The sequence below is a fragment of the Trachypithecus francoisi genome, unplaced genomic scaffold, assembly GCF_009764315.1.
Source record: "Trachypithecus francoisi isolate TF-2019V2 unplaced genomic scaffold, Tfra_2.0 Lachesis_group5, whole genome shotgun sequence".
In the NCBI taxonomy this organism is placed as follows: Eukaryota; Metazoa; Chordata; class Mammalia; order Primates; family Cercopithecidae; genus Trachypithecus; species Trachypithecus francoisi.
Window position 1 is genome coordinate 23,575,230 of NW_022681470.1, and position 21,590 is coordinate 23,596,819.

General features: G+C 40.9%; 1 protein-coding gene across 1 annotated transcript; it reads right to left on the reverse strand.

Annotated features, from left to right (window-relative positions):
* Window positions 1–482: 482 nt before the first annotated feature.
* On the reverse strand, window positions 483–20,113 carry TADA1 (transcriptional adaptor 1). The gene is made up of 8 exons (XM_033196285.1): window positions 19,821–20,113; window positions 13,478–13,569; window positions 13,155–13,220; window positions 7,832–7,929; window positions 6,211–6,420; window positions 4,183–4,334; window positions 2,097–2,259; window positions 483–1,693 (listed from the first exon to the last, which is right to left on the reverse strand). Exons 1-8 carry the CDS (start codon window positions 19,892–19,894, stop codon window positions 1,541–1,543), a joined length of 1,008 nt encoding a protein of 335 aa, XP_033052176.1. The 5' UTR covers window positions 19,895–20,113; the 3' UTR covers window positions 483–1,540.
* Between the last annotated feature and the right edge of the window lie 1,477 nt (window positions 20,114–21,590).

The following is a 21,590-nucleotide window of genomic DNA, read 5'->3' on the forward strand; positions in this document are numbered from 1 at the left end:
CCTTAATCTATACATAAGAAATGACATACCTGGCCAGGTGCAGTAGTTCAGGCCTGTAATCCTAACACTCTAAGAGGCCAAGGCAGATTGCTTGAGCTCAGGAGTTCACAACCAGCCTGGGCAACATGATAAAACCCTGTCTTTAGAAAAAAAAAAGTTTGTAATTACCCGGGCATGGTGGTGTGAATCTGTAGTCCCAGCTACATAGAAGGTTGAGATGGGAGAATCACCTGAGCCCAGAGGTCGAGGCTGCAATGAGCCGTGATCACACCACAGCACTCCAGCTGGGGTGATAGAGTGAGACCCTATCTCAAAAAGAAAAAGAAAGGAAAGAAATGGCATACCTTAATTGGAATCTGCTTTTTAATCTTTCTCATCTAGTATATTATTTTGAGAAGTCTCTGCCAAGCCCTCATAAAGCAGGCAATTTTCATATTTCTGTAGAAGGCAATATTCCTTATAATGCTTAATAAACAACAAAGTTTTCTCCCAAAAGGTTTATTTGTCACATTTAAAGTACAAAATCAAATACACAGATCCAGATATGTGAACCATATATACATATCTATACAGCCATTATTTAGACTGACACAAACCTATCTATACATTCTAATTTATCTATCAACACTATCCCTTAAGTAACAAGCAACATATCTCTTAAAGTAGGTTTGTTATCAGTAACACTGTCGAATGTAAATTATTTTCACTTTATCACTTGAAACGGTAGAAACAGGTACCTCCTAGAAACTGGGGAATTACCAAGCATATATCCAATTTGTATAGGTTTCTTAAAATACATTCTATAGGAATAATTAACCAAAGGAACTGCCAATCAAAGTTTTTGGGCCTATTTACCAAAACTTGAGTCATGGAAAGACATAAAGTTAATTAACTGCATTACAAGAGTTTTGTTTTGACTTTGGTTTTAAATGCAAAGAGGGACTTTATTTTGTTTAGTACACAGAGCACTTCCATGTCATATTTCCTGTGGAGTTATAGTGATAAATTTTTCAGGGGCTACCTATGGCTATTAAAAATTAAACTGGTCACTAAAGGAGGTATCTGATTTTTAACACTGTGTAGGTTATTTCAACCAAAATGCAAGAACACATTCTTTAGGAGAAAGGCAGAAATTTTAGACTACTAGATACAGAATGTATGATGTCACTGAACACACAGGTATCCTGCTGATCAGGGGGATTAAGTTATAACAGCTTCTTTGTTTTAGGATGTCATCTATCTTACATGCAAACCACAGGACACTAAGCCTCAGGTACTAAATATCTCCATTTCAGGCACAGGATTTCATTAGTGCCTGCTCCCACAACTGGGAACATACACACATTTAGAAATATGGGTCATTACCAAAGATTTATATTAACGGCTTCACAATAGCAACACAAAATGTACTCAATGTCACATTTCCATAGGAAAGGTTATATATACACTATACACTTCAGCCTTGAAATGTGGACCCCAAAAACTTCAATTTTCAGTAATCAATGAATTTGGTGAGGGTCCCACACCCTCGAATCCTAATTTAGCATAGCAAAAGCCCCTCCTTGGCTGCCAAGCGCTGGCGGTGAACTTTGTCTTGCTGCAGCTCTTCATGATTTGGATGCCAGAGTTTCGTGATGATCCTTTCAATATTAAGGGCATAGACAGTATGTGTAGGGATGACTTCCCTGTGTACCTGGGATTAAAAAATTAACGTGTCTCCAATTATACTTCAGTAGACTTATTTTTCTGACATATAGAAGGGTTTAGATCAACAAAATGTACACACATCTATAAACTTTCAGTCAGACACTAAAATGAATCACCAATTGAATAATAATAAGATAAGGAAATAACAAGCTTCTGAAACAGGAATAGAAGAACGAGGGATGTTTTTTCTTTTCTTTCTTTATTGGGGAGATAGAAGATGGGCTCAAGATTTGAAAAATGAGGCTAGTATTAATAATGGCTTTTATAACAGACAAAACTGAAAAACACAAAGCCAAGAAGTGGAAAAAAATAGTGAGTACCTTTGTAGACTTAAAGACTCTCTTAACCTGTCCATAAATCTAGGTCAACTTCAAGGAGCCAAGACTTACCTGCAAAGCTTCAAAAAGGTCATACATGTTCACCGGAGGCAAAGATGCAGGCAGTGTGTCTCCAGAGCACGCCAGCAGGAGTGCAGCCTGCTGCTCCGCATCATCAGGGGGTGGGTGAGAAGCTGGATTCTGACCAGCACAGGGAGCGGTAAAAGCTGGAGGGCTGAAAATAAAAATTTCAGAAATATTCCCAGCATGAAGACAACTGAACAACAAGGACAGGAGTGGCCTGCTAGAATCTTATTACAAATATATTTAATTGAATTAGAAATCCATTCAATGTCTACTCCTGTATATATTAATAGTCTGTAATTTTAATGTGTAAAGGCTGGAAATAAAACGTAATGCAACTACATTTACCCTCCTTCTTCCACAATGGTAAAATACTTACTTAGCTCAGGATACTGAACCAAAATTGTTTCCTACCCTTAAAGAGCTTCCAGTTGAAAAAACTAATAGACCTTAACTACAGGAATATAACATTAAAAACAGAGGGAGGTGAATGGTACTGGAGACAACTCGTTCTAAAATAAATGAGAAGAAAAGAAGACATAGCACAGAAACAACAGGCAAAAATGGAGAGTGGGGAAAATTAATCCAGAACCTGCCAATTTCCCAAAATAGAGGAAGATACAAACTGAGAAGTCAGACATGGGTTTTACTTCATAACCCAGTAGGAGATAACCTACACAATGCTGAGGACGTATCAAGAGGTAAAACAAAAGAGTAAAGCAGTAACTCAGAGGAAAGCACAGTGGAACGTTAGCGTGGGACTGAAGCATCAGACAAAAGCAGCCCTGTTAGAGTAACAAGTGGCCAATAGAGAGGCAAAAGCCCTCAGAGACCAGCCAGCAGGGCAGAGAGGGCTTGGGAGTCCCGCCAGGGCCAGACGCTGCTCCCAACATCACCCACGACAAGGAGCCACTTTTGGGGATTTGTTTTTTTCTAGAGAAGAATGATTCCAAACAGATACGCCTGAATGGGATTCAGACAATAAATCACCACATATGGCAATCTAAACAGTGAACCCAATTTAAGATGGGTTAAAATAGGCCCATGACCCCTGTAAAGGTCTTCAGAGCCATGAAATGGGCACTGGCACAAACTCCCACATGTGGTATCAACATTTTCTCTATCTAACTCTCTTAGCTTTTCACCTACACCTCCTGCCTTCCCTTCCTGTCACTTCACCAATCACCCTGCCAGCCTTCCCAGTCATACATACTTTTTTCTCTGAACTTGCAAGTCCCAGTTATCTCTGTACCTCTCTTCTCCCAAACTAACCAGATATGCAAAGTCCAGCAAATCACAAGAAATTCAAGTCACTTCAGTAACCATAAAGAAAATTATATTATTGGTTTTTTTTTTCTTTTCCAAAGGCTTAAAATTCAGACTAAATTCCCTTTGGGGGAAGTGGAGGACAAAGGGAAATGGAAGGATAAGAAAGACAACACAAGGATGAAAGTAATCTAGGTTCTTTCATAAAGGGGTGACTCAGGACACAGAGACATCCTGAAGCCCTCAGTGGGACGAGGACACAGGAATCCCAGAGGTAAACTGAGAGACCATGTCTGCACAGCAGGAGGCCAAAAGCAATGTCATGACACCAGGCACAGGCCACTATCTTGAGCTATGCCTACAAGAGCCAGATGAGGGCCTGGAGTAACATCTACCACTCCTCCTCCTCCCACCACCAAGACACCCAGTTGTGACCCAACAATCACAGGCCCTGCCTCTAACTGAAAGCAGGCTCACTTCCCCGCTGGACAGGTGATGCCCCTCAGGAACCCTCAGGATGCACTGCCTATGCACTACTCCACTCCCCCTAAGAAAGTTGGGGTGGGAGGGACAAGCACATTAAACCCACATGCAGCAGCCAAACTCTGCAACTTCACTTCTCATAAAAGGAGTACCAAAATAATTCACTAGATCTCAAGCAAGTATCAGACTTTAAAAAATAAAATTGTACTCCTATTAAAGGTACTTTAAACCAATGAAAACACAATTATTTAACAATTAATTACACATAAGAGGAGTATAAACAACTAGCAAAAGATGGAAGAAAATCACAAGAAACTTCATTTACCTTTCTATTAAGTTGTTGTAAGCTACTACACTATTCTTCAGGTATGGCTGCGGGGTCACATTACTGCCAAAGGCATATTTAAAATGGCCATCTCGTAACCGATAAGCTTTCCTTCTTGACACAACTGACGTCAGTATATCTTTCAGGTGATTCTGTAAAAATAAGAAAAATAGCATGATAGCCTCTTTAAAAGCAAATCATAAAACTTCCATTGACCAAAAAACATTTATTGGCATTTAGACGGAGATGCAGAATAGGTTAGTATATGCTAGAACCAAATGAATGTTCGCATGTAGAGCCACAGAGCCACAGCAAAGGAGGAGGAGGGTATGGGAAAGAGGAGGACATGCTTATTGTCATTAATAGTTCTCTTTAAGATGGGCTTGCTATACATGAAATTTAAAAAGTCTTTACATCTCTAAATTGGCTCTTCTCTCTCAAAAATGATTTTTAGATGGCTTTAAAAGAAGTACACAAAAATGACTTTTTGAGATGGAGTCTTGCTTTATTGCCCAGGCTGGAGTGCAGTAGCACAACCTCGGCTCACTGCAACCTCCGCCTCCCAGGTTCAAGCGATTCTCCTGCTTCAGCCTCCTGAGTAGTTGGGATAACAGATGCCCGCCACCAGGTCCAGCTAATTTTTGTATTTTTAGTAGAGGCGAGGTTTCACCATGTTGGCCAGGCTGGTCTCGAACTCCTGACCTTGGGTGATCCACCCACCTCAGCCTCCCAAGGTGCTGGGATTACAGGCATGAGCCAAAATGACTTTTTAAAAAGAGACAAACTATGCTGAAACTTTGTTTAAAATAGGACAAAAAGTTTTAAGATCTGATATTACTGGAACCAAAATCCTTGCGTGAAAAGAACCTTGGCTCTCTCAAAAGCCACATAAACAACAAATATATAGGAAATAAGCACAAAATAAATTAGGTACTTGATTTCTCTTCACTTTCAGGAGAGCCAAGTACATAAGAAAAGGTTCAGGAAGCCTGTGAAAATAGTGACAGAACTCGTCCCAGGCTACCATTATAGGGTACCATTGTAGGGGAGCCAGGATCAGGCAGGGTGCCTCAATTATACCAAGGAAAATCCACTTATATCAAGACATTATTGTACTATTTAAGTTGGTTTGCACACCAACTTATATATTAATGTTTATAACTTAGTTTATAACTTCATGAGACAATTGTTATTATTTTTGAGGTACAGTTGAAGAAAACAGGGCTCAGAGAATTGAAAATCCAATGTCACCTGACCGTACCCATGCACTATAGACCTCAACGTCAAATTAGTTTTTGTCAAGCAACTAAATGAATAAAATGAATAGACGAATGAAATCATGTGCAGAGATAAGAATCCTGCTGTTCAGATGCCAAGACTAATACTCTTAGGTGCTGTACCACAGCAAAAACAAGTGACTATAATCTTTAGGATTCTCAATTTCATTTCTTTCCTTAAAAACTGTTCCCCTGTTGACAAAACATCAGATCAACCAGAAGAGTTATGCCATAAATAACCTTTCTGAAAAGCTTAGTCTATTAACTGAAGACAATTATTTGGATTGTAATGAGTTTCTCCTCTTAAAAGAAAACAACTTTCAGCCAGGTGGTATGGCTCACACGTGTAAATCCTAGCACTTTGGGAGGCCAAGGCGGGAAGACCACTTGAGCCCACGAATTCGAGACCAGCTAGACGACATAGAGAGACCCCCATCCCTACAAAAATTTGTTTAAAAAATTAGCTGAGTATGGTGGCGCAAGTCTGTAGTCCCAGCTCTTGAGAGGCTGAGGCAGGAGGATTGCTTGAGCCCAGGATTTCCAGATTGCAGTGAGTCATGATCGTGCCACTGCACTCCAGCCTGGAGACAGTGACGCTGTCTCAAAAAAAAAAAAAACAGAAAACTTCAACAATGACAATTCTGTGAAATCACAGTGACATTTGGATTCCTTTCTTGCAATACCAACTTTAAACAACACACAAGCCTATCACATTCAACCTGTAAGATTATTTCTGCCAACACAAACCAACCTCCACAGCATAGACAACAGCTGAAACTGCCTCCTCGGTGACATTGTCCAGCCCATGCTCATAAGCAGTCACGATCATTCTCCCTTCAAGCTGGCCTCGAGTGGGAAGCATCATTGTGTGGGAACAAAGTTTCAAGTCGTCATCATCTTGGGGATCCTTTGCCACAAATTGCTGAGCTCCTGAGAGAGGATTTTGAGGCTGGAATCTATGCTATGAGTAAGAAAAACTTTAAAAAATTACTCATCACAGTGGCAAACAAGACACAAAAGTTAACTCCTGTATTGAAGTTGAGATCCTACAAATTAATGCCACCAAAACTATACCACAGGGGTTAAGGGAAAAAAAAGTTAATTCATGCAAAAATAATCACAGATTCACATCCAATCCAAGGTAATAATGAAGACATGGATTAAGGGGAATAATGGTAGTTTGCATAGTAGTTTATTCTATTCAATTAATACCTTGGTGATCACAGAATGTATGGCACTGTGTTAAAAATAAGTGAGGGAGAAGGAGTAGTATAGAACTATATTCAAACAAGTCAGAACATTTTAAACCTAACCATAAGTAGGTTCTAAAAGTACAAACATATAATGAATGATTCAATTAAATCTTAAAAAGCCTAGCTAACCAATATGGCAGATCTAGTAACAAATATTCCAAGATAATGCTATGTAGTGTAACTATTTAACTGCTGTTATTTTCTACTTAGAATTCTCAACACAGAACCTAAGACACAGTCATGACTATTTATGTCAGTCTTTTTCATTCATAAAAATCTCAGCCTTCCCCTGGGAGATTCTGACAGCCCATTCATATTCTCCATTACCACTGGGAGATATGCCCCGGTAGCTTTTGCTTAAGACCAACATAAAAGATTTTGCAGTGAAGATGTTTTGTCCCTGTTTGAAATTGATATTATGAAAACAACATGGTTATTTTTCCATTTTCCAAGCACAAAACTACTTTATATTGAACATGCCTTTTTAAATCAGACATGTCTCTCTAGAGCTCCCAATGCCCTCTAGATTCTTACTGATATAAAGCATAGAGTCAAGGTGAAAATAAGTAATTGTTTATTGATGTTCATCAATAAAGCTATCAATACCCCATAAACCTATAGAAGGGTTACTTTGGGGAAGTTTCTTTTCCCTAAATATACACTGAAAAAAGCAACTTGTTTTAAAATGCTTCCAAATTTTATAGCCAAATGCCTTTATGACATCTCTACTAGTCCCCAAAAGGCTCAGGGCCCAGCTGAGGATCACCAAGATCCCACCAAAGACCTGCAGGCTGCCTGAGCCCTTGGGACAGATGTCTTCATCCAAGAAACATTATTCATTCAAGAAAAATATTTAAGAGGAGAGACAAAGGCATTGTTTTGAATAACTGAAAAATCATTAGGTACTAATGATAACATTAATATTTAAGCAACAAACAAGAACTATAAAAATTCAGACACCTAGAACTCACAATCCTTGAAACCCTTTTCTTCCCAAATCATACTCCCTTTTTTCAACTCTGCTACCAGTATTTTAATATTCATTTAAAAACTAAAGCTAGTCCCAACATGCCAGTACTTCAATCAGTCATTATCAAGATCTATTAAAGAACAACCTACATCAAATTTCTGACGAACAGAAGAAAGCTTTTTCTTTCCCTTGGGTTTTCCAGGTTTTGCTGCGGAACCCCCTGGCCAGGGCAAAGATCCAGCACCATCTAGGAGACAGAAATATATAACCATAAGTAAAAATAAGGACAACTGATAACTGCTAAGTTTGTTTTCATTTGGGGTAAAAAGCATGGAATGCTCATGAAATGCAAATAAATAATGAATGCTTAAATCAAAATCTTCTCTTTCTACTTCTCTAAATAAAATCATCAATCCTCTCAAATCACATTTTTTTTCCTAGCTGCAACTAAAATTTTTTTAGGAAGACAAATTTTTTTGTATTTTTAATTACTGTTTATTGATGTTTATTAGCAGTAGTATTATTATAGACTACACCAGCAAATTCTGGTCTAAGATGATGAACTCGCACATGTATTTATCTCCTCTACCAAGACGCTACAAAATATGAAAGTAAGGAAGGTAAACGGCACACTTGCACAACAGAGATTAAAAAGGAAAATGAGTGGCAGACATGATGAGATGTCAACAAATTTCTAGGATGGACTAAAAGGGTGCAGACTCACAAAGCAGACCCATGGAAGCTGTAACCTAGGCTAGGCAAGGAAGGTGGCAAGTGAGGCAGAAGCACGTCAACCTGCCTGGTAGAAACCCACAACCTGGATTGGGAGAATGTGAGTGAGTGGAAACGAGGAGGGATCTGTAAGGCTAAAAACAAAATAATGGAATGTCTATATCCTTAAATCATCCACACAAACCCATTCACTCACCCTCAAAAGTGGGTTCAGTACAAAATCAAAGTGCTGGGCCTTGTGTTCAAAAATTAAGGATTTCAAGATAATGATGGTACAAACCCAAGTGCAGGGCCCTTCTGTGCAACTGCAGGTCACAGGCCCATGAAGGCTCATTCCCATGCACAGAATGACACAGAGCAGGGTATTTGTAATAGCTGGGGCAGGGGGTTAGAAGGAAGGTAGGGAGGGAATAAGGACTCTTCTCTAGTTAAACTGAACACAATTTCTGGGATTTCCTAAGGTAGTTGGTATGGATGTTGGTACCCTACAGCAAAGCTCTCTGCATACAGGAATTTGGGAGACCCCAGTTTAACAGTAGGCTTCCTGTCAGCTCACTCTAAAGCAAAGTCTCTAGGCAGTTTTATGCTTCATTCTTAAACATGAAAAGGACAACAATGAATCACCAGATATTTGACAATATTCTTTCACATGACAAGAAAGAGCAAGCTAAAAAAAAACAAAAACAAAAACAAAACAATAGAGGTCCTAGACAGGAAATGCAAAAGAATTCCGATAACATTTCCAACTGGTATCTGCAGAAAACTTTGAGAACATGTTTATCCATGAAACAAGATGCTATTAAAATTGCTGAATTAACGAATGCATTCAACAGAAAGGCCAAAAGAGTTGAGGAGATCTCAAACACAGAGCAATAAGACAGAGATGTTAAAATCAGTAAATCCAGAAACAGATTTAAGCAACTATGAGGGCTATAGAGGTCCCACCAGAAGAACAAAAAAACAAAAAGTAGTTGCCTTTGGGAATAGGTCTGGGGTGGGAAAAAGCTTTTATCATAAAACCTTCTGTGCTATTGATTTTTTTAAACCATGAACATATATTGTTTAATGTTAAAAAAAAAAATACAACCTCACTATAGTACACTTAAAACAAAAAAAAGTTTAAGAAAGAAAAAAATCACCCATAATCATAGTAAAATGTTCCTGCAATTTTGATATTTATGGAAAGAAACGTTTTTAAAGCTTTCAAAAAAAATATTCCAGATTCCTCAGCTTAAAAAGAACTGTTTGGGAAGTCAGGTTCCTCTTATCTTTGGCATGCACAGATCTCACTTGATAAGGTCAGTCAATCTTAGATGATTTTCCCAAGAAATCGCTTCCTGATAAATGAAACTGGATGCTAAGTGATGATAGGAAAGTAGGCTGAACATGCAGATGATGATGCAAAGGAGCAGGCCTGCAAACTCAGAGCTTACCAGCTGCTGCTGTATGGCCAAGCAAAGTATGGTAAGGCCTAACCATGACAAAAGGGAAGGCTTTTTAGTAGCACTTAGATTTCAGTTTTGATCCAACACATCCAGGCCTAAGGCAAGTTTTTATTTTCTTTTGTTTTGTTTTCTCTTCTCTGAAGTTTGTGTCTTTATCTATAAAAATAGGCTAACACCTACCCTGCAGAATTGTTGTGAGGATTAAAGACAATGCATATAAGTGTCTAGTATGCTGCACTCAACAAATATTATTATTAATATCATCTCTCCTGACAAGTTTAGAAAACTAGAAAACAACCCATCCAAAACTGTGAGGTACAAAGAACTATATTTTACTTTTAATAGAAATCTTCTCTTTGTTGCTAACAAATATTAATTTCATTTTGAGAAATTTGGGGTGTTCAATGGAAGAATACATTCTCAAAATCCAAATGCTTCTTCATTTGTTTTAAAATGACTATTAACAAGCATTCAGAATATCAAAGGTTTTTATCTAATTAAAATCAGCCACCTATACTTACGAATACCACTTCAACACTTGTTTGGCAATTTTTATTTATTCTTTTAATTTAATTTACTTTCTTTTTTGAGACAGAGTATTAAGTCTGTCGCCCAGGCTGGAGTGTAGTGGCACAACCTTGGCTCACTGCAACCTCCGCCTCCCGGGTTCAAGCAAATCTCCTGCCTCAGTCTCCCTAGTACCTGGGATTATAGGTGCCCGCCACCACGCCCAGCTAATTTTTGTACTTTTAGTAGAGAAGTGGTTCTACCATGTTGGCCAGGCTGGTCTTGAACTCCTGACCTCAGGTGATACACCCACCTTGGCCTCCCAAAGTGTTGGGATTACAGGCTCGAGCCACCGAGCCTGGCTGGCATTTTTTTTTTTTTAAATCACTTTTTTACAAGTTCATAATCCTACAGGGTAGATATTGCTGTACTTATTTTATAAATGTGAAAGTTAAGAACACCCAAGTAACTGTATTATGTAAGCTAGTGGCAAAACCTACAATTGAACCTAAGTCTCTTGACTCTTATCAACCAGGGTTTTTATTTCTGATCACTCCATTTATCTTTTGCATATGTGGCAATTTACAATATGCTTCCCTAAAAAGTAAGATGTAATCCTCACAATATTGGCTTTTCTGATCAAACTAAATTTTATACAACCAAGAAGATTATGATTTAACTTTGGACACAAAAGAGGAATGGCTAAAGTCTACTTGTATATAAATTAACTAGCACATCAAAAATCTGACACGGTGTAAGAATGTGCGGTGATGAGTGTGGTAAGGGGAGGGAAGCAGTCACTGCTTTCTAATACAACTCCACAAGCAAGTGCTCACAGTTTACTACACATTAACGACTTCTTTGAAGGTCAAGGAATGTGGCGTTAGGAGATCTTACATGAATTCTTTTTTTTTTGAGACGGAGTCTCTCTCTTTTTTTTTTTTAAACAGAGTTTCACTCTGTCACCCAGGCTGAAGTGCCGTGGCACAATCTTTGCTCGCTGTAACCTCTGCCTCCCAGGTTCAAGCGATTCTCATGCCTCAGCCTCCTGAACAGCTGGGACTACAAGTGTTCACCACCACACCCGGCTAATTTTCTTTTTTGTATTATTAGCAGAGTAGGGGATTTCACCATCTTGGCTAGGCTGGTCTCCAACTCCTGACCTCAAGTGATCCGCCCACCTTGGCCTCCCAAAGTGCTGAGAATATAGGCATGAGCCACCATGCCCTGGCTGTGAGTTCTTTATCATACAGTAGAAGTAAACAGAGACAGAGGATAAAAAATACCAGGCATTTATAGGTAAAACATAAGCTTTCGGTATACGATCATCAGAATCACCCTAAGACCTTAAAAAATTTCCGTTTAATCTACGACAGGAGTTGGTAAGCACAATTCTAAAGGTAACTTTTGTAGTCTTACGAACTGCAATTTAGAAACAAAAAAACTACTGAATAAATCATTTGGCCTAATTTTTTAAAAAAAGTCCAGGATGACTTTTACCATGAGGAAAGTTTTCAATGTATTTAATTACTTGTTTCTGACTGATTAAACTAAGATGGTTGAAAGAGGTGACTTATAGCTTAATGTTCTCTTCAGGTTAAAGTGACAGGTTTTGTTTCCACCTACCCCCTCAACATGCTACTATCCCCTGCCTCTTGTTCTCTGCCAATAATCTGCCAAACACAGGAGCTGAAGCTTGACCTTTCAGGTGCTATCTTGCTTAAGAACATAGTGGAAGTCCAGGTTCCCAACACATGCTGGGTTCCTCCACCTCCCAAAAGCTACGGACACCTTTCAAGTTAGGTATCCCTTAGGTACAGGACACCTAACACCAACTGCCCTCTCTTCATCCCCCTTACCTTCTTCATCCAGACTTCCCATCCTCTTCCTCACTTCTCATTTACTTACGTAATCTAAAATGTAGCTGAGTGGGGAGTCAATATCAAAAGGCAATATAATATAGTACAGGGCCATGGCCTGCTTTACAAAGGCTCTGCATATTTGGGCAGTCCCTGCTGCGGTGCTCACCCCGAGCCCTCTTGTTCCAGGGCTATCTCCTCGCTTGCCTTCTGGCTCTCCCATGCCCTTTTCTGAAGGACACCACCATTTCCCCCATTGAGCAAACTGGCCTGTGGGGGAGGGTGGCACACAGAGCAGCCTTGCCCAGCTCTCCCAGCACAACATGCCCGGACCCAGAGGTCCACGGGGGCTAGGACTTGGACATGCCAAGGATTACACAATACCACCTAGGGAGAAAGCGCTTGTGACAATGAACATTCAGATAGCCCTTCCTTCTGGGTGTTAGAAAAGAGAAGCCCCATATCTGGCTTGGCTGAAAAACACTTGATTGATGTAGGAGCTGGCATCATAAGATGAAGATTATAGAGGAAATGTTGGTGTTGTACTATTCAATTTTGGCAAAGAAAAGTTTGGTGTCAAAAATGGTGATCACATTGTATAGCTCATTTGTGAACAGATTTTTTCTCCAGAAATAGAAGTTCAAGCTTTGGATGACACTGAAAGGGGTTCTGGAGGTTTGGGTTCCACTGGAAAGAATTAAAATGTATGCCAAGAATCAAAAATGAGAAATCAAACCTTTTTCTCAAAAATAAAGAGTTTTTGCTTTTAAAAAAGAAAAAGATTCTATAAAAGAATTTGTATCTACCTAATAAAATTTTTCTTCTGAGCAGTTCAAAAACATCTGCTTTATAAACACTAGCTGTGTCTATTAGAGAAAGCTAAAGTCTAGTGCTTTGCTGACACACTGGAAGTATTTCCACTCCCTTACCTGGTGTAGAAACCAAAATCTGACAACGCGTGAGAATGGCCAGGAGGAAATCATTGTGAGAATGGACTGAAAAAGGGAAGACAGTGACAATCAAATTCAAAACATTTTCAACATAAGGAAACCACAACTTTGGTCTAGCTTGTCAGGATTTTGGATATCCCCTATTCTGCCATGCTTTATACTTAATTTTAAATATCCACATTATTCAGATAACCTTATACACCACAAAACCCAAATTTTACTTTTTAAAAAGGGAAAAGACTTTACTGCAAATCTAGGAGAACTATGGAATAGTAAAGTAACTCCGCGGATAATTATTTTACCATTATCCTGTGTGAGCAGTCTATGAGCTTCAAGGTCAAACTCCTCTTTGCTGATTTTCTGCTTGAACCACAGCTTTAGGTTAGCCCAGTATCTGTAGAGGCAGAAACAATTTTAAGAACCACAGATTTGGCTGCTTCTAGTTTTTTTTCAATTGGTGTTTTTTTTTTTTAGAGACAGGGTTTTATTCTGTCACTCAGGCTGGAGTGCAGGGGAACAATGAGGGCTCTGAACTTCTGGTTTTAAGCTACCCTCTCACCTCAGCCTCCTGAGTAGCTGGGACTACAGCACGAACAGATCTTGCTTCTTCCCCAAGTTCAGCATACATGCTCCAACTCTCAGGAAAGGAAATTCTGCATTCCCTGGCTCTATGGGCTGAATTGTGTCCCCCTACAAAAGTCCTATGTTAAAGCCTTAACCCTACTACTTCAGAAAGTGACTGTTATTTGGAGACTGGGCCTTTAAATAGTAATTTAAATGAGGCCATTAGGGTGGGCCCTAATCCAATATGATTGGTGCCCTTATAAGAAGAGGCAATTAGGACACAGACACATTCACATACAAAGAAATAACCATGTGAACACACAACAAGAAGGCTGTCATCTACAGGAGAGAGGCCTCCTGCCAAAATCTTGATCATAGACTTCCAGCCTTCAGAACTGTGAGAAAATAATTTCTGTTGTTTAAGCGAACCAGTCTGTGGTACTTTGTTACAGCAGCCCTAGCAAACTAATACACCTAGGAATCAGAATACCAAGAAAGAAAGGAAAATCCTCCTTAAAAGGGGACTGGCCAGTGCAGTGGCTTATGCCTGTAATCCCAGCACTTTGGGAGGTCAAGGCAGGCAGACTACTTGAACGTAGGAGTTCGAGATTAGCCTGGGCAACATGGCGGAACCCCCTCTCTACAAAAAATACAAAACTTAGCTGTGCATGGTGGTGCATGCCTGTAGTCCCTGCTACCTGGGAGGCTGAAGTGGAGGGACTGATTGAGCCCAGGAGGTCAGGACTGCAGCGGGCCCTGATCACACCACTACACTCCAGCCTGGGTGACAGAGCAAGACCTTGTCTCAAAACAAATAAAAGGGAATTGGCAGGTAGTCACAGAATTGGACTCGTGATTCACTTAGCCCAAAACTATAGCTATACCTTTGTTTCTCACTGTCACCCTTCTAACAGACCTACTCTCCAGAATCCTGCATTTAAGATTTACATTTCAAAGTGTGTGTGTTTAACAGAGAGGGGAATAGTCATTTATATTTGTTTTAGGTGACATCCTTCCCTTCAGATAAACTCAACTTTCAATCTAACTGGCTGGAAAAAAAAAAATGGGTTTCTAAACATCTCAGCACAAAGAAAATGCCTGGGGATATGAGAAACTTGGTAGTTTTTAAAGTGAAAATCAACACCTAATAATAAAAATTACTAGGTAACTGGTAGAAAAAAAATGACTTAACCTTTTACACTTTAACAAGAGTGTTAGAAATTAGAGTAAAATATGTCACTTTTCACGTCACATCCACAACCCTTGTTTTGGTACTTAAGGAAGCTGCTTCTTGTTTATGGAATGGGATGAAAAATTACTCAGTACTTGAGTTCCTAACAGGAAAAAAAAAAAAAAAAAACAGATTCCTAAATGGGATGATTTAATATTTTCACTGCCATATTATGCCCATGGCAGGACTCCCCCTGTGTGTGGATTAGCTTCAAGTCATCTTAGTATCTCTATGTAGTTGCATGCAAAGCTTTGGGTTCATGTTTGTTGTTGTGTTGTTTTTCAGGAGAAAACCCATCACTTTTATGGGGTCTTAAGTGGCCCAAAACCCATGACACTGCCATCTTTCAGGCCCATTTCACTCAACAACAAAACATGTGCCGCTCTAGAGCCTGGTACCCTTTCCACTTGATAGCTGCACATTCATTAGTCAATAGATCAACAGCAACTTTCCCACAGTGGACACTTTTATACATTTTTTAAAGGACAGGAATAATAATGAAATAAATAAAATAAAGTTCCACAGAAAAACAAGGTCTTTTCCTATCCCATCCTATTCAACAACAACAACAAAAATAGTAACCTAGAGAAAAACTCTATTATTTAAAAGTCCTATGTCAGTATTTCATTAGAAGCAAATATATATTTGGAATGAGCGAACTTGTTCCAGAACTAAAACAAGGCTCTACCAGGGAGCTCTGTCAAAATAATGCAAACTATTTTCTCCAGTGGCAAACGTTTTCGCCCAAAGAGCTAGAACTAGCTACCAAAAGTTAAAAGACCTGCTCTCCAATCCTGGTCCCTGTGTTAACTCACTGTATAGCCACAGACAAATGACTGTTTCCCTCAACAATACTGCTGTAGTTTGGACATTTGACCAAACCTCATGATGACATTTAATCCTCCATGGTGGAGGTGGAACCTAATGGGAGGTGTCTGGGTTATGGCAGAGGATTCCTCACCAGCGGCTTGGTGTGATCTTTCCTGGTGGTGATGAGTGAGAGTTTGCTCACTCTGTGAGTTCCTGCAAGAGATTCTCCAAGCGCTGTTTGTTAAAAAAGAGCCTGGCACCTTCCCCATCTCTTGCTTCCTCTCACAAACTGACCTGCAGGCCTGGCGCGGTGACTCACGCCTATAATCCCAGCACTTTGGGAGGCCAAGGCAGGTGGATCACCTGAGGTCAGGAGTTCAAGATCAGCCTGACCAATATAATGAAACCCCATCTCTACTAAAAATACAAAAATTAGCCAGGTGTGGTAGAATGTGCCTGTAATCTCAGCTACTTGGGAGACTGACACAGGATAATCGTTTGAACCCAGGAGGCAGAGGTTTCAGTGAGCCCAGATTGTGCCACTGCACTCCATCCTGGGCAACAAGAGCGAAACTGTCTCCAAAAAAAAAAAGTGATCTGCACATGCAGGTTCCCCTTCATCTTCCATCATGAGTGAAGTGCCTGAGGCCCTAACCAGAAGATGCTGGTGCCATGCTTTTGGTACAGTCTGAAGACCTGTGAGCCAAATTAACTTCTTTATAAATTACCCAGCCTCAACTATTCCTTTATAGCAACACAAATGGATTAAGGACAAATACCAAAAACAAAGTTAATCAATCCCTGTGAAGGTGAGGACAATGGGTAGAAGTGTAAGTAGGTCAGACTACGAAGCACTGGATATACCTAAAGAATATTAAATAACATATGATCATGGCCAGACGCAGTGACTCACGCCTGTAATCCCAGCACTTTGGGAGGCCAAGGCGGGTGGATCACGTGAGGTCAGGAGTTCAAGACCAGCCTGGACAACATGGCAAAACCCTGTCTCTACTAAAAATACAAAAATTAGCCAGACATGGTGGTGGGCACCTGTAATCCCAGCTACTCAGGAGGCTGATGCAGGACGATCACTTGAGCCCAAAAGGTGGAGGTTGCAGTGAGCCGAGATTTCACCACTGCACTACAGCCTGGGCAACAAAGTGAGACTCTGTCTCAAAATAAATAAATAAATACATAAAGAAATCACATATGATCAAATCTATAACAGAAACGAGGCAACTATTTGAACATGGCATTCTACTGGCTACCATACAAAGTGAGTTGTCTAGCAAAGCCCATGTCTTCCTGGAAGCAGCTTGGGCACACAACTCAACCAGTCAGACATGAAGGATGTTCAGACCACTGGATAAATAGCAAATAACTCATATCCAGCCTCTGTGCATAACTTTGTATGTTTTGCCTACTGCCAAGGACCACACTTAAATAGGCTGTGCAAACCAAAGCAAACTGCTCATGGAGGAAATATAAGAAATGACTTGTACAGTACAGCAGTGTTACTATTTAACCAAGAGGCACTTTTTAAGGAGAATGGAAAAGAACAATGAGAGAACGGAAAAACAAATTTAGAACTATACCGTACCATTAACTGTTTCAGGCATAAAAACTTCTTTTGATTGCATTTTAGTGGGGATTCATGCTCCAGATGCACCAAATTTAGCTTCAGCATCAGTATTTGACCAACATCACATAGTCGGTTTTGGCCTTTAAAACCTAAATAAGAATGCTAACTTCAAAAACACTTTTGGCAGCCCTGAACCTGTAACTGATGAGTATCGGATGACAGAGGTCACCACTGCATCTAATCAGGGTTAAAGGCAATCATACACAAATCAGGTCCTTCAGATTTATTTTGGTATGTAAACGTTCACTTTCAAATATTTGTAAGCATTCTAGATGGAATAGAGTGAAATGCCTCTTATGTGCTTAAAAATGTAAATTTTGGCTGGGCGCCGTGGCTCACGATGGTAATCCCAGCACTTTGGGAGCCACGGTGTCAGGATCACGAGGTCAGGAGTTCAAGACCAGCCTGGCTAAGATGGTGACACCCTGTCTCTACTAAAAATACAAAAATTAGCAGGGCATGGTGGCGGGTGCCTGTAATCCTAGCTACTCAGGAGGCTGAGGCAGAGAATTGCTTGAACCCAGGAGGTGGAGGTTGCAGTGAGCGGAGATCATGCCACTGCACTCCAGCCAGGACAACAGAACAAGACTCCATCTCAAAAAAAAAAGGCAAATTTTATCAGTCGGTATTACAAAAGTAAAAAGCTATAGTAATTAGGGTGAAAGCTGTCAATTTTACCTATTAAAATAAGAATATTTAATTCAATAAGCACAGTGAACATGTTAAAAGATAACTTTGGGGAACATTATAGTCGGGTGTGGTGGCTCATGCCTGTAATCCCAGAACTTTAGGAGGCCAACGCGGAAGGATTGCTTGAGGCCAGGATTTGAGATCAGTCTGGGCAACACAAGACTCTGCCTCTGAAAAAAAAACTTCAGCCAGGATTGGTGGGGCGTGCCTATAGTCCCAGTTATAGGCTCACCGCACGGGAGGATCTCTTGAGCTCAGGAGATCAACGTTGCTGTGAACTGTGTGATCAGACCACTGTACTTCGGCCTCTGCCACAGAGCAAGACCCCAATCCAAAAAACAAAAAAAACTGGAACATGTCTCTGGGAGTAAATAAATGTTCACCAAAAATTAATTATGCTAAAATAACAGTTTAGATTTTAATTCTAGTCTTTTTATAGTTTCCATTATTATCTTATTAGGATGAAAAGCAGACTGTCAACTCCACCACCCCAAAATTTCACATGAAGGAAAAACTCCGAAATTCATGTATGACTTCCAAGGTAAGTAATTTCAATCCAGTAATAACAAAGAACAGAGAAGGATGAAAAGAAAGTATTGGAGAAAAATTAAGTATTCCCAAATTGCTCCTCCACCAACATCATTTAAAAGTATGCATCCATTGAGTCATGCAAATGTGTAGAATACCACAGAAGCCATCTAGCAGCAAAAACACAGGCACTATTATTTTAAACGTTTACATTTGCTTCCTGTATTTTTGAAAAATAAACTTGTAATAACAACGTTTTGAAAATTTCCAAACTCTTCCTTGTATCCCAGTGGTTCCTTTTACGCTGTTTGGCTTTGGCCTTGGCTAGATACTGATTTTACCCTTGGCCATTCTGAATCGAACCCGACTATGCACTAGGTCCCCTGCCATAACCTGGATGAAGGTCTGGCTGGGCGTCTCTGGGATCCTTTACGGCTCCTCTAAGGAATCAGTCGGGAATCAAAAGCGTGGGTCCCAACCCTGACAGTGACTTTTGAAGTTACTTATCTGCACTAGGTGTCTCAGTCTTCTCATCTGTCAAATGGGAATAACAAGTGTACCTACCTCACATCTGTTGTAAGGATTAGATAATATATTTAGTGAGCTTAAAATGTTTAAATGCCCGCTACTGCTATCATCACTATAATTGTAGTGTTCAATGACTATGATTTCACCAGAGGGTCCGTCCGTCTTACGAAATTGCTGTCAAAAGAGCTTACCGATAATCCCTAGCAGATCACACGAGCTCAACAGGCCTTCACCTCCAGGAAGCCCTCCTGGGATGAGCCGCCCTGAGCGATGCCCTCAGACTGGGCGCGTAGGGCCCGGTTCACTCCGCCCAAGTCAGCCTCCCGCATCCCGCAGGCCCGCGCTGGGGCCCGCACCTGCTCAGCAGGCCCTTGAGTGCGAAGCGCGCTTCTCCCGCCCCACCCAGGGCAAAGAGTCCCGAGCAAAGGCGCCCGCCGGGGTCTCCCGGGCGCCCAGGAGGCCCGGTCTCTCCAGGGCGGTGAGTTCAGGTGGCCGCCCCGCCCCGGCCGGAGAAATCCCGAAGCCCCACCGCGGCGGACTCAAGGCTGCACAGGCCCCCGGGCGGTGCGGGCGTCTCCGGGGCGGGCTGGCAACACGAGGCCAGGAGAGCACCCGCGTGTTGGCCTGGACGCTGCGCTGGGGCAGCTCTTACTGTTTCACGTTGTCCCCCAGGGCCTCGCTCAAGTTCTTCTTGGCCGCCTCCAGCTCGCTCACAAAGGTCGCCATTGCTCCGCGCGTCTCAGCCCGACCGCAGACCGCCCGCCCACCGCGATCAACAACCGAAAAACCAACGCAGCGGAAGGCCTTGGCTCTGGAAGCTAAGCCTGCCGCCGTCAGCCCCGCCCCCAATCTCTCAGAAGTCGTTTGTTTGGTTTTCGGCTCCGCCCGCTTTTTTGTAGGGAAGGTGCCCAGCCAAACTCTGCTCTCTTCCTCCCGCCCCTCGAATCACGTGATCCGCTTCACCTTGTCGCGCGCCCAACCTAAAGCCGCACGCCCCGCCTCCGCTGCAGCGTTGCCGGCAGGCTAGCGGGTCCCAAGCCCTTTCATTCTGGTACCGCTGGGGCAATTCCGAATTCAGCCTGCTGTCCTTCTGCCTGGAGGAGTACCTTACCGCTCCATTTCAAAAAGTAGATGCAGTATCCGTTTTACTCTTTCCTTGCCTTATTTTTCCCCGAGCACTAATCGTCTCATATGACATTTAGTTGATTTATCTTGTAAATGTTATGGCTGGAGGACAGGAGTTGTGTTTTATTCACTATTACCCGCAGTTCCTAGAGCAGCGACTGGCACATAGTGGATGCTTAATAAGTATTTGAGTAAATGAGGTAATTATGTAAAATTTGGAAAATACACAGAAGGATAAAGATAAAAAGAAAGAAAAAGTGTTTCACCACTCCCGGGCAAACACTTGGATTTCTCCTTTACTTCTCACACTCCCATGACTTAAAATACTCTGTGTTCAATTTTGCACGTTTTTAAACTTAAGGATTTATCTGTAGTATTACGTTGTCTTTATAATAATTTTAATGACAACATATTAAATACCCCCACAGATAGAAAGTACACAATAACTTGTTTCCCAATTGTTAGACTGTTTCCATTTTTTCTCTGTTAAAAGCAATACTGTAATATTGCTTTTGAAGCATATAGCATAATGAAGCAAAACTTCTTTATGCGTAAAACTTCCTCCTTTAGGATTATTATCTTAGCATAGAGTCCAACAAATAGAATTACTGGATCAAATGATAGGAATATTTATAAATGCCTTGGTGTATATTGTCAAATTGCCTCCCAAAGATTTTAAAACAATCCTAGATAGCTTTTAAATCTTGTGTGATTTCTCCAAAGAAGTCCCCTTAAGTTCATTCATTCGACTTCCTCACTGCCCAACCTAAACCCACAAGCCCTGTCCTGGCTGCACTGCCAGCAGGGCACCTTCTCTTCACTTGAATTCATACAGTGAGCTCCTATTATGTGTCTGGAACTCTGGGTACTGGAGATGTACAGGTGAAAGGAGATACAAAGATCAGGCGAAGTTTCCTCTCTGTGTCAAAACTCCGGTAAATTTTGACACATTTTAAAAATATCCACTTAAGTTTTCCATGGCTCCCCACTCTCTGCTGAACAAATTCCAGACTCCAGCATTCAAATGTTCTCATGGACTGAACTCACCCTACCTGTGTACCTCACACACCACTGGCCTTCCCACTTAACCCCCACACTTGCACTCAGCATTCTAATTAACTTGACTTTAACAAATCACATAGCTCTGTCCCTTTACACATATCTCCTCTCTGCTGGTTTTGAGACTTATGGTTACCTCCATTTTTTTCAATCAGGTTCAAACATATATATGAATTTATTCAAGGACCAATGCAACAGGACTAGGAAAGGCTACAGATGGTTGGGTACATCTTCCAGG

Bases quoted from the DNA above. Each gene is read 5' to 3' on its own strand.
- TADA1 (XM_033196285.1), bottom strand. From the start codon at position 19,894: ATGGCGACCTTTGTGAGCGAGCTGGAGGCGGCCAAGAAGAACTTGAGC. The intron at 13,221-13,477 runs GTAAAATAATTA...TCCCTTTTTCAG, and splicing joins ACTGCTCACACAGGATAATG to TCCATTCTCACAATGATTTC. The intron at 6,421-7,831 runs GTAGGTTGTTCT...TCTTACTCATAG, and splicing joins CTGTTCGTCAGAAATTTGAT to CATAGATTCCAGCCTCAAAA.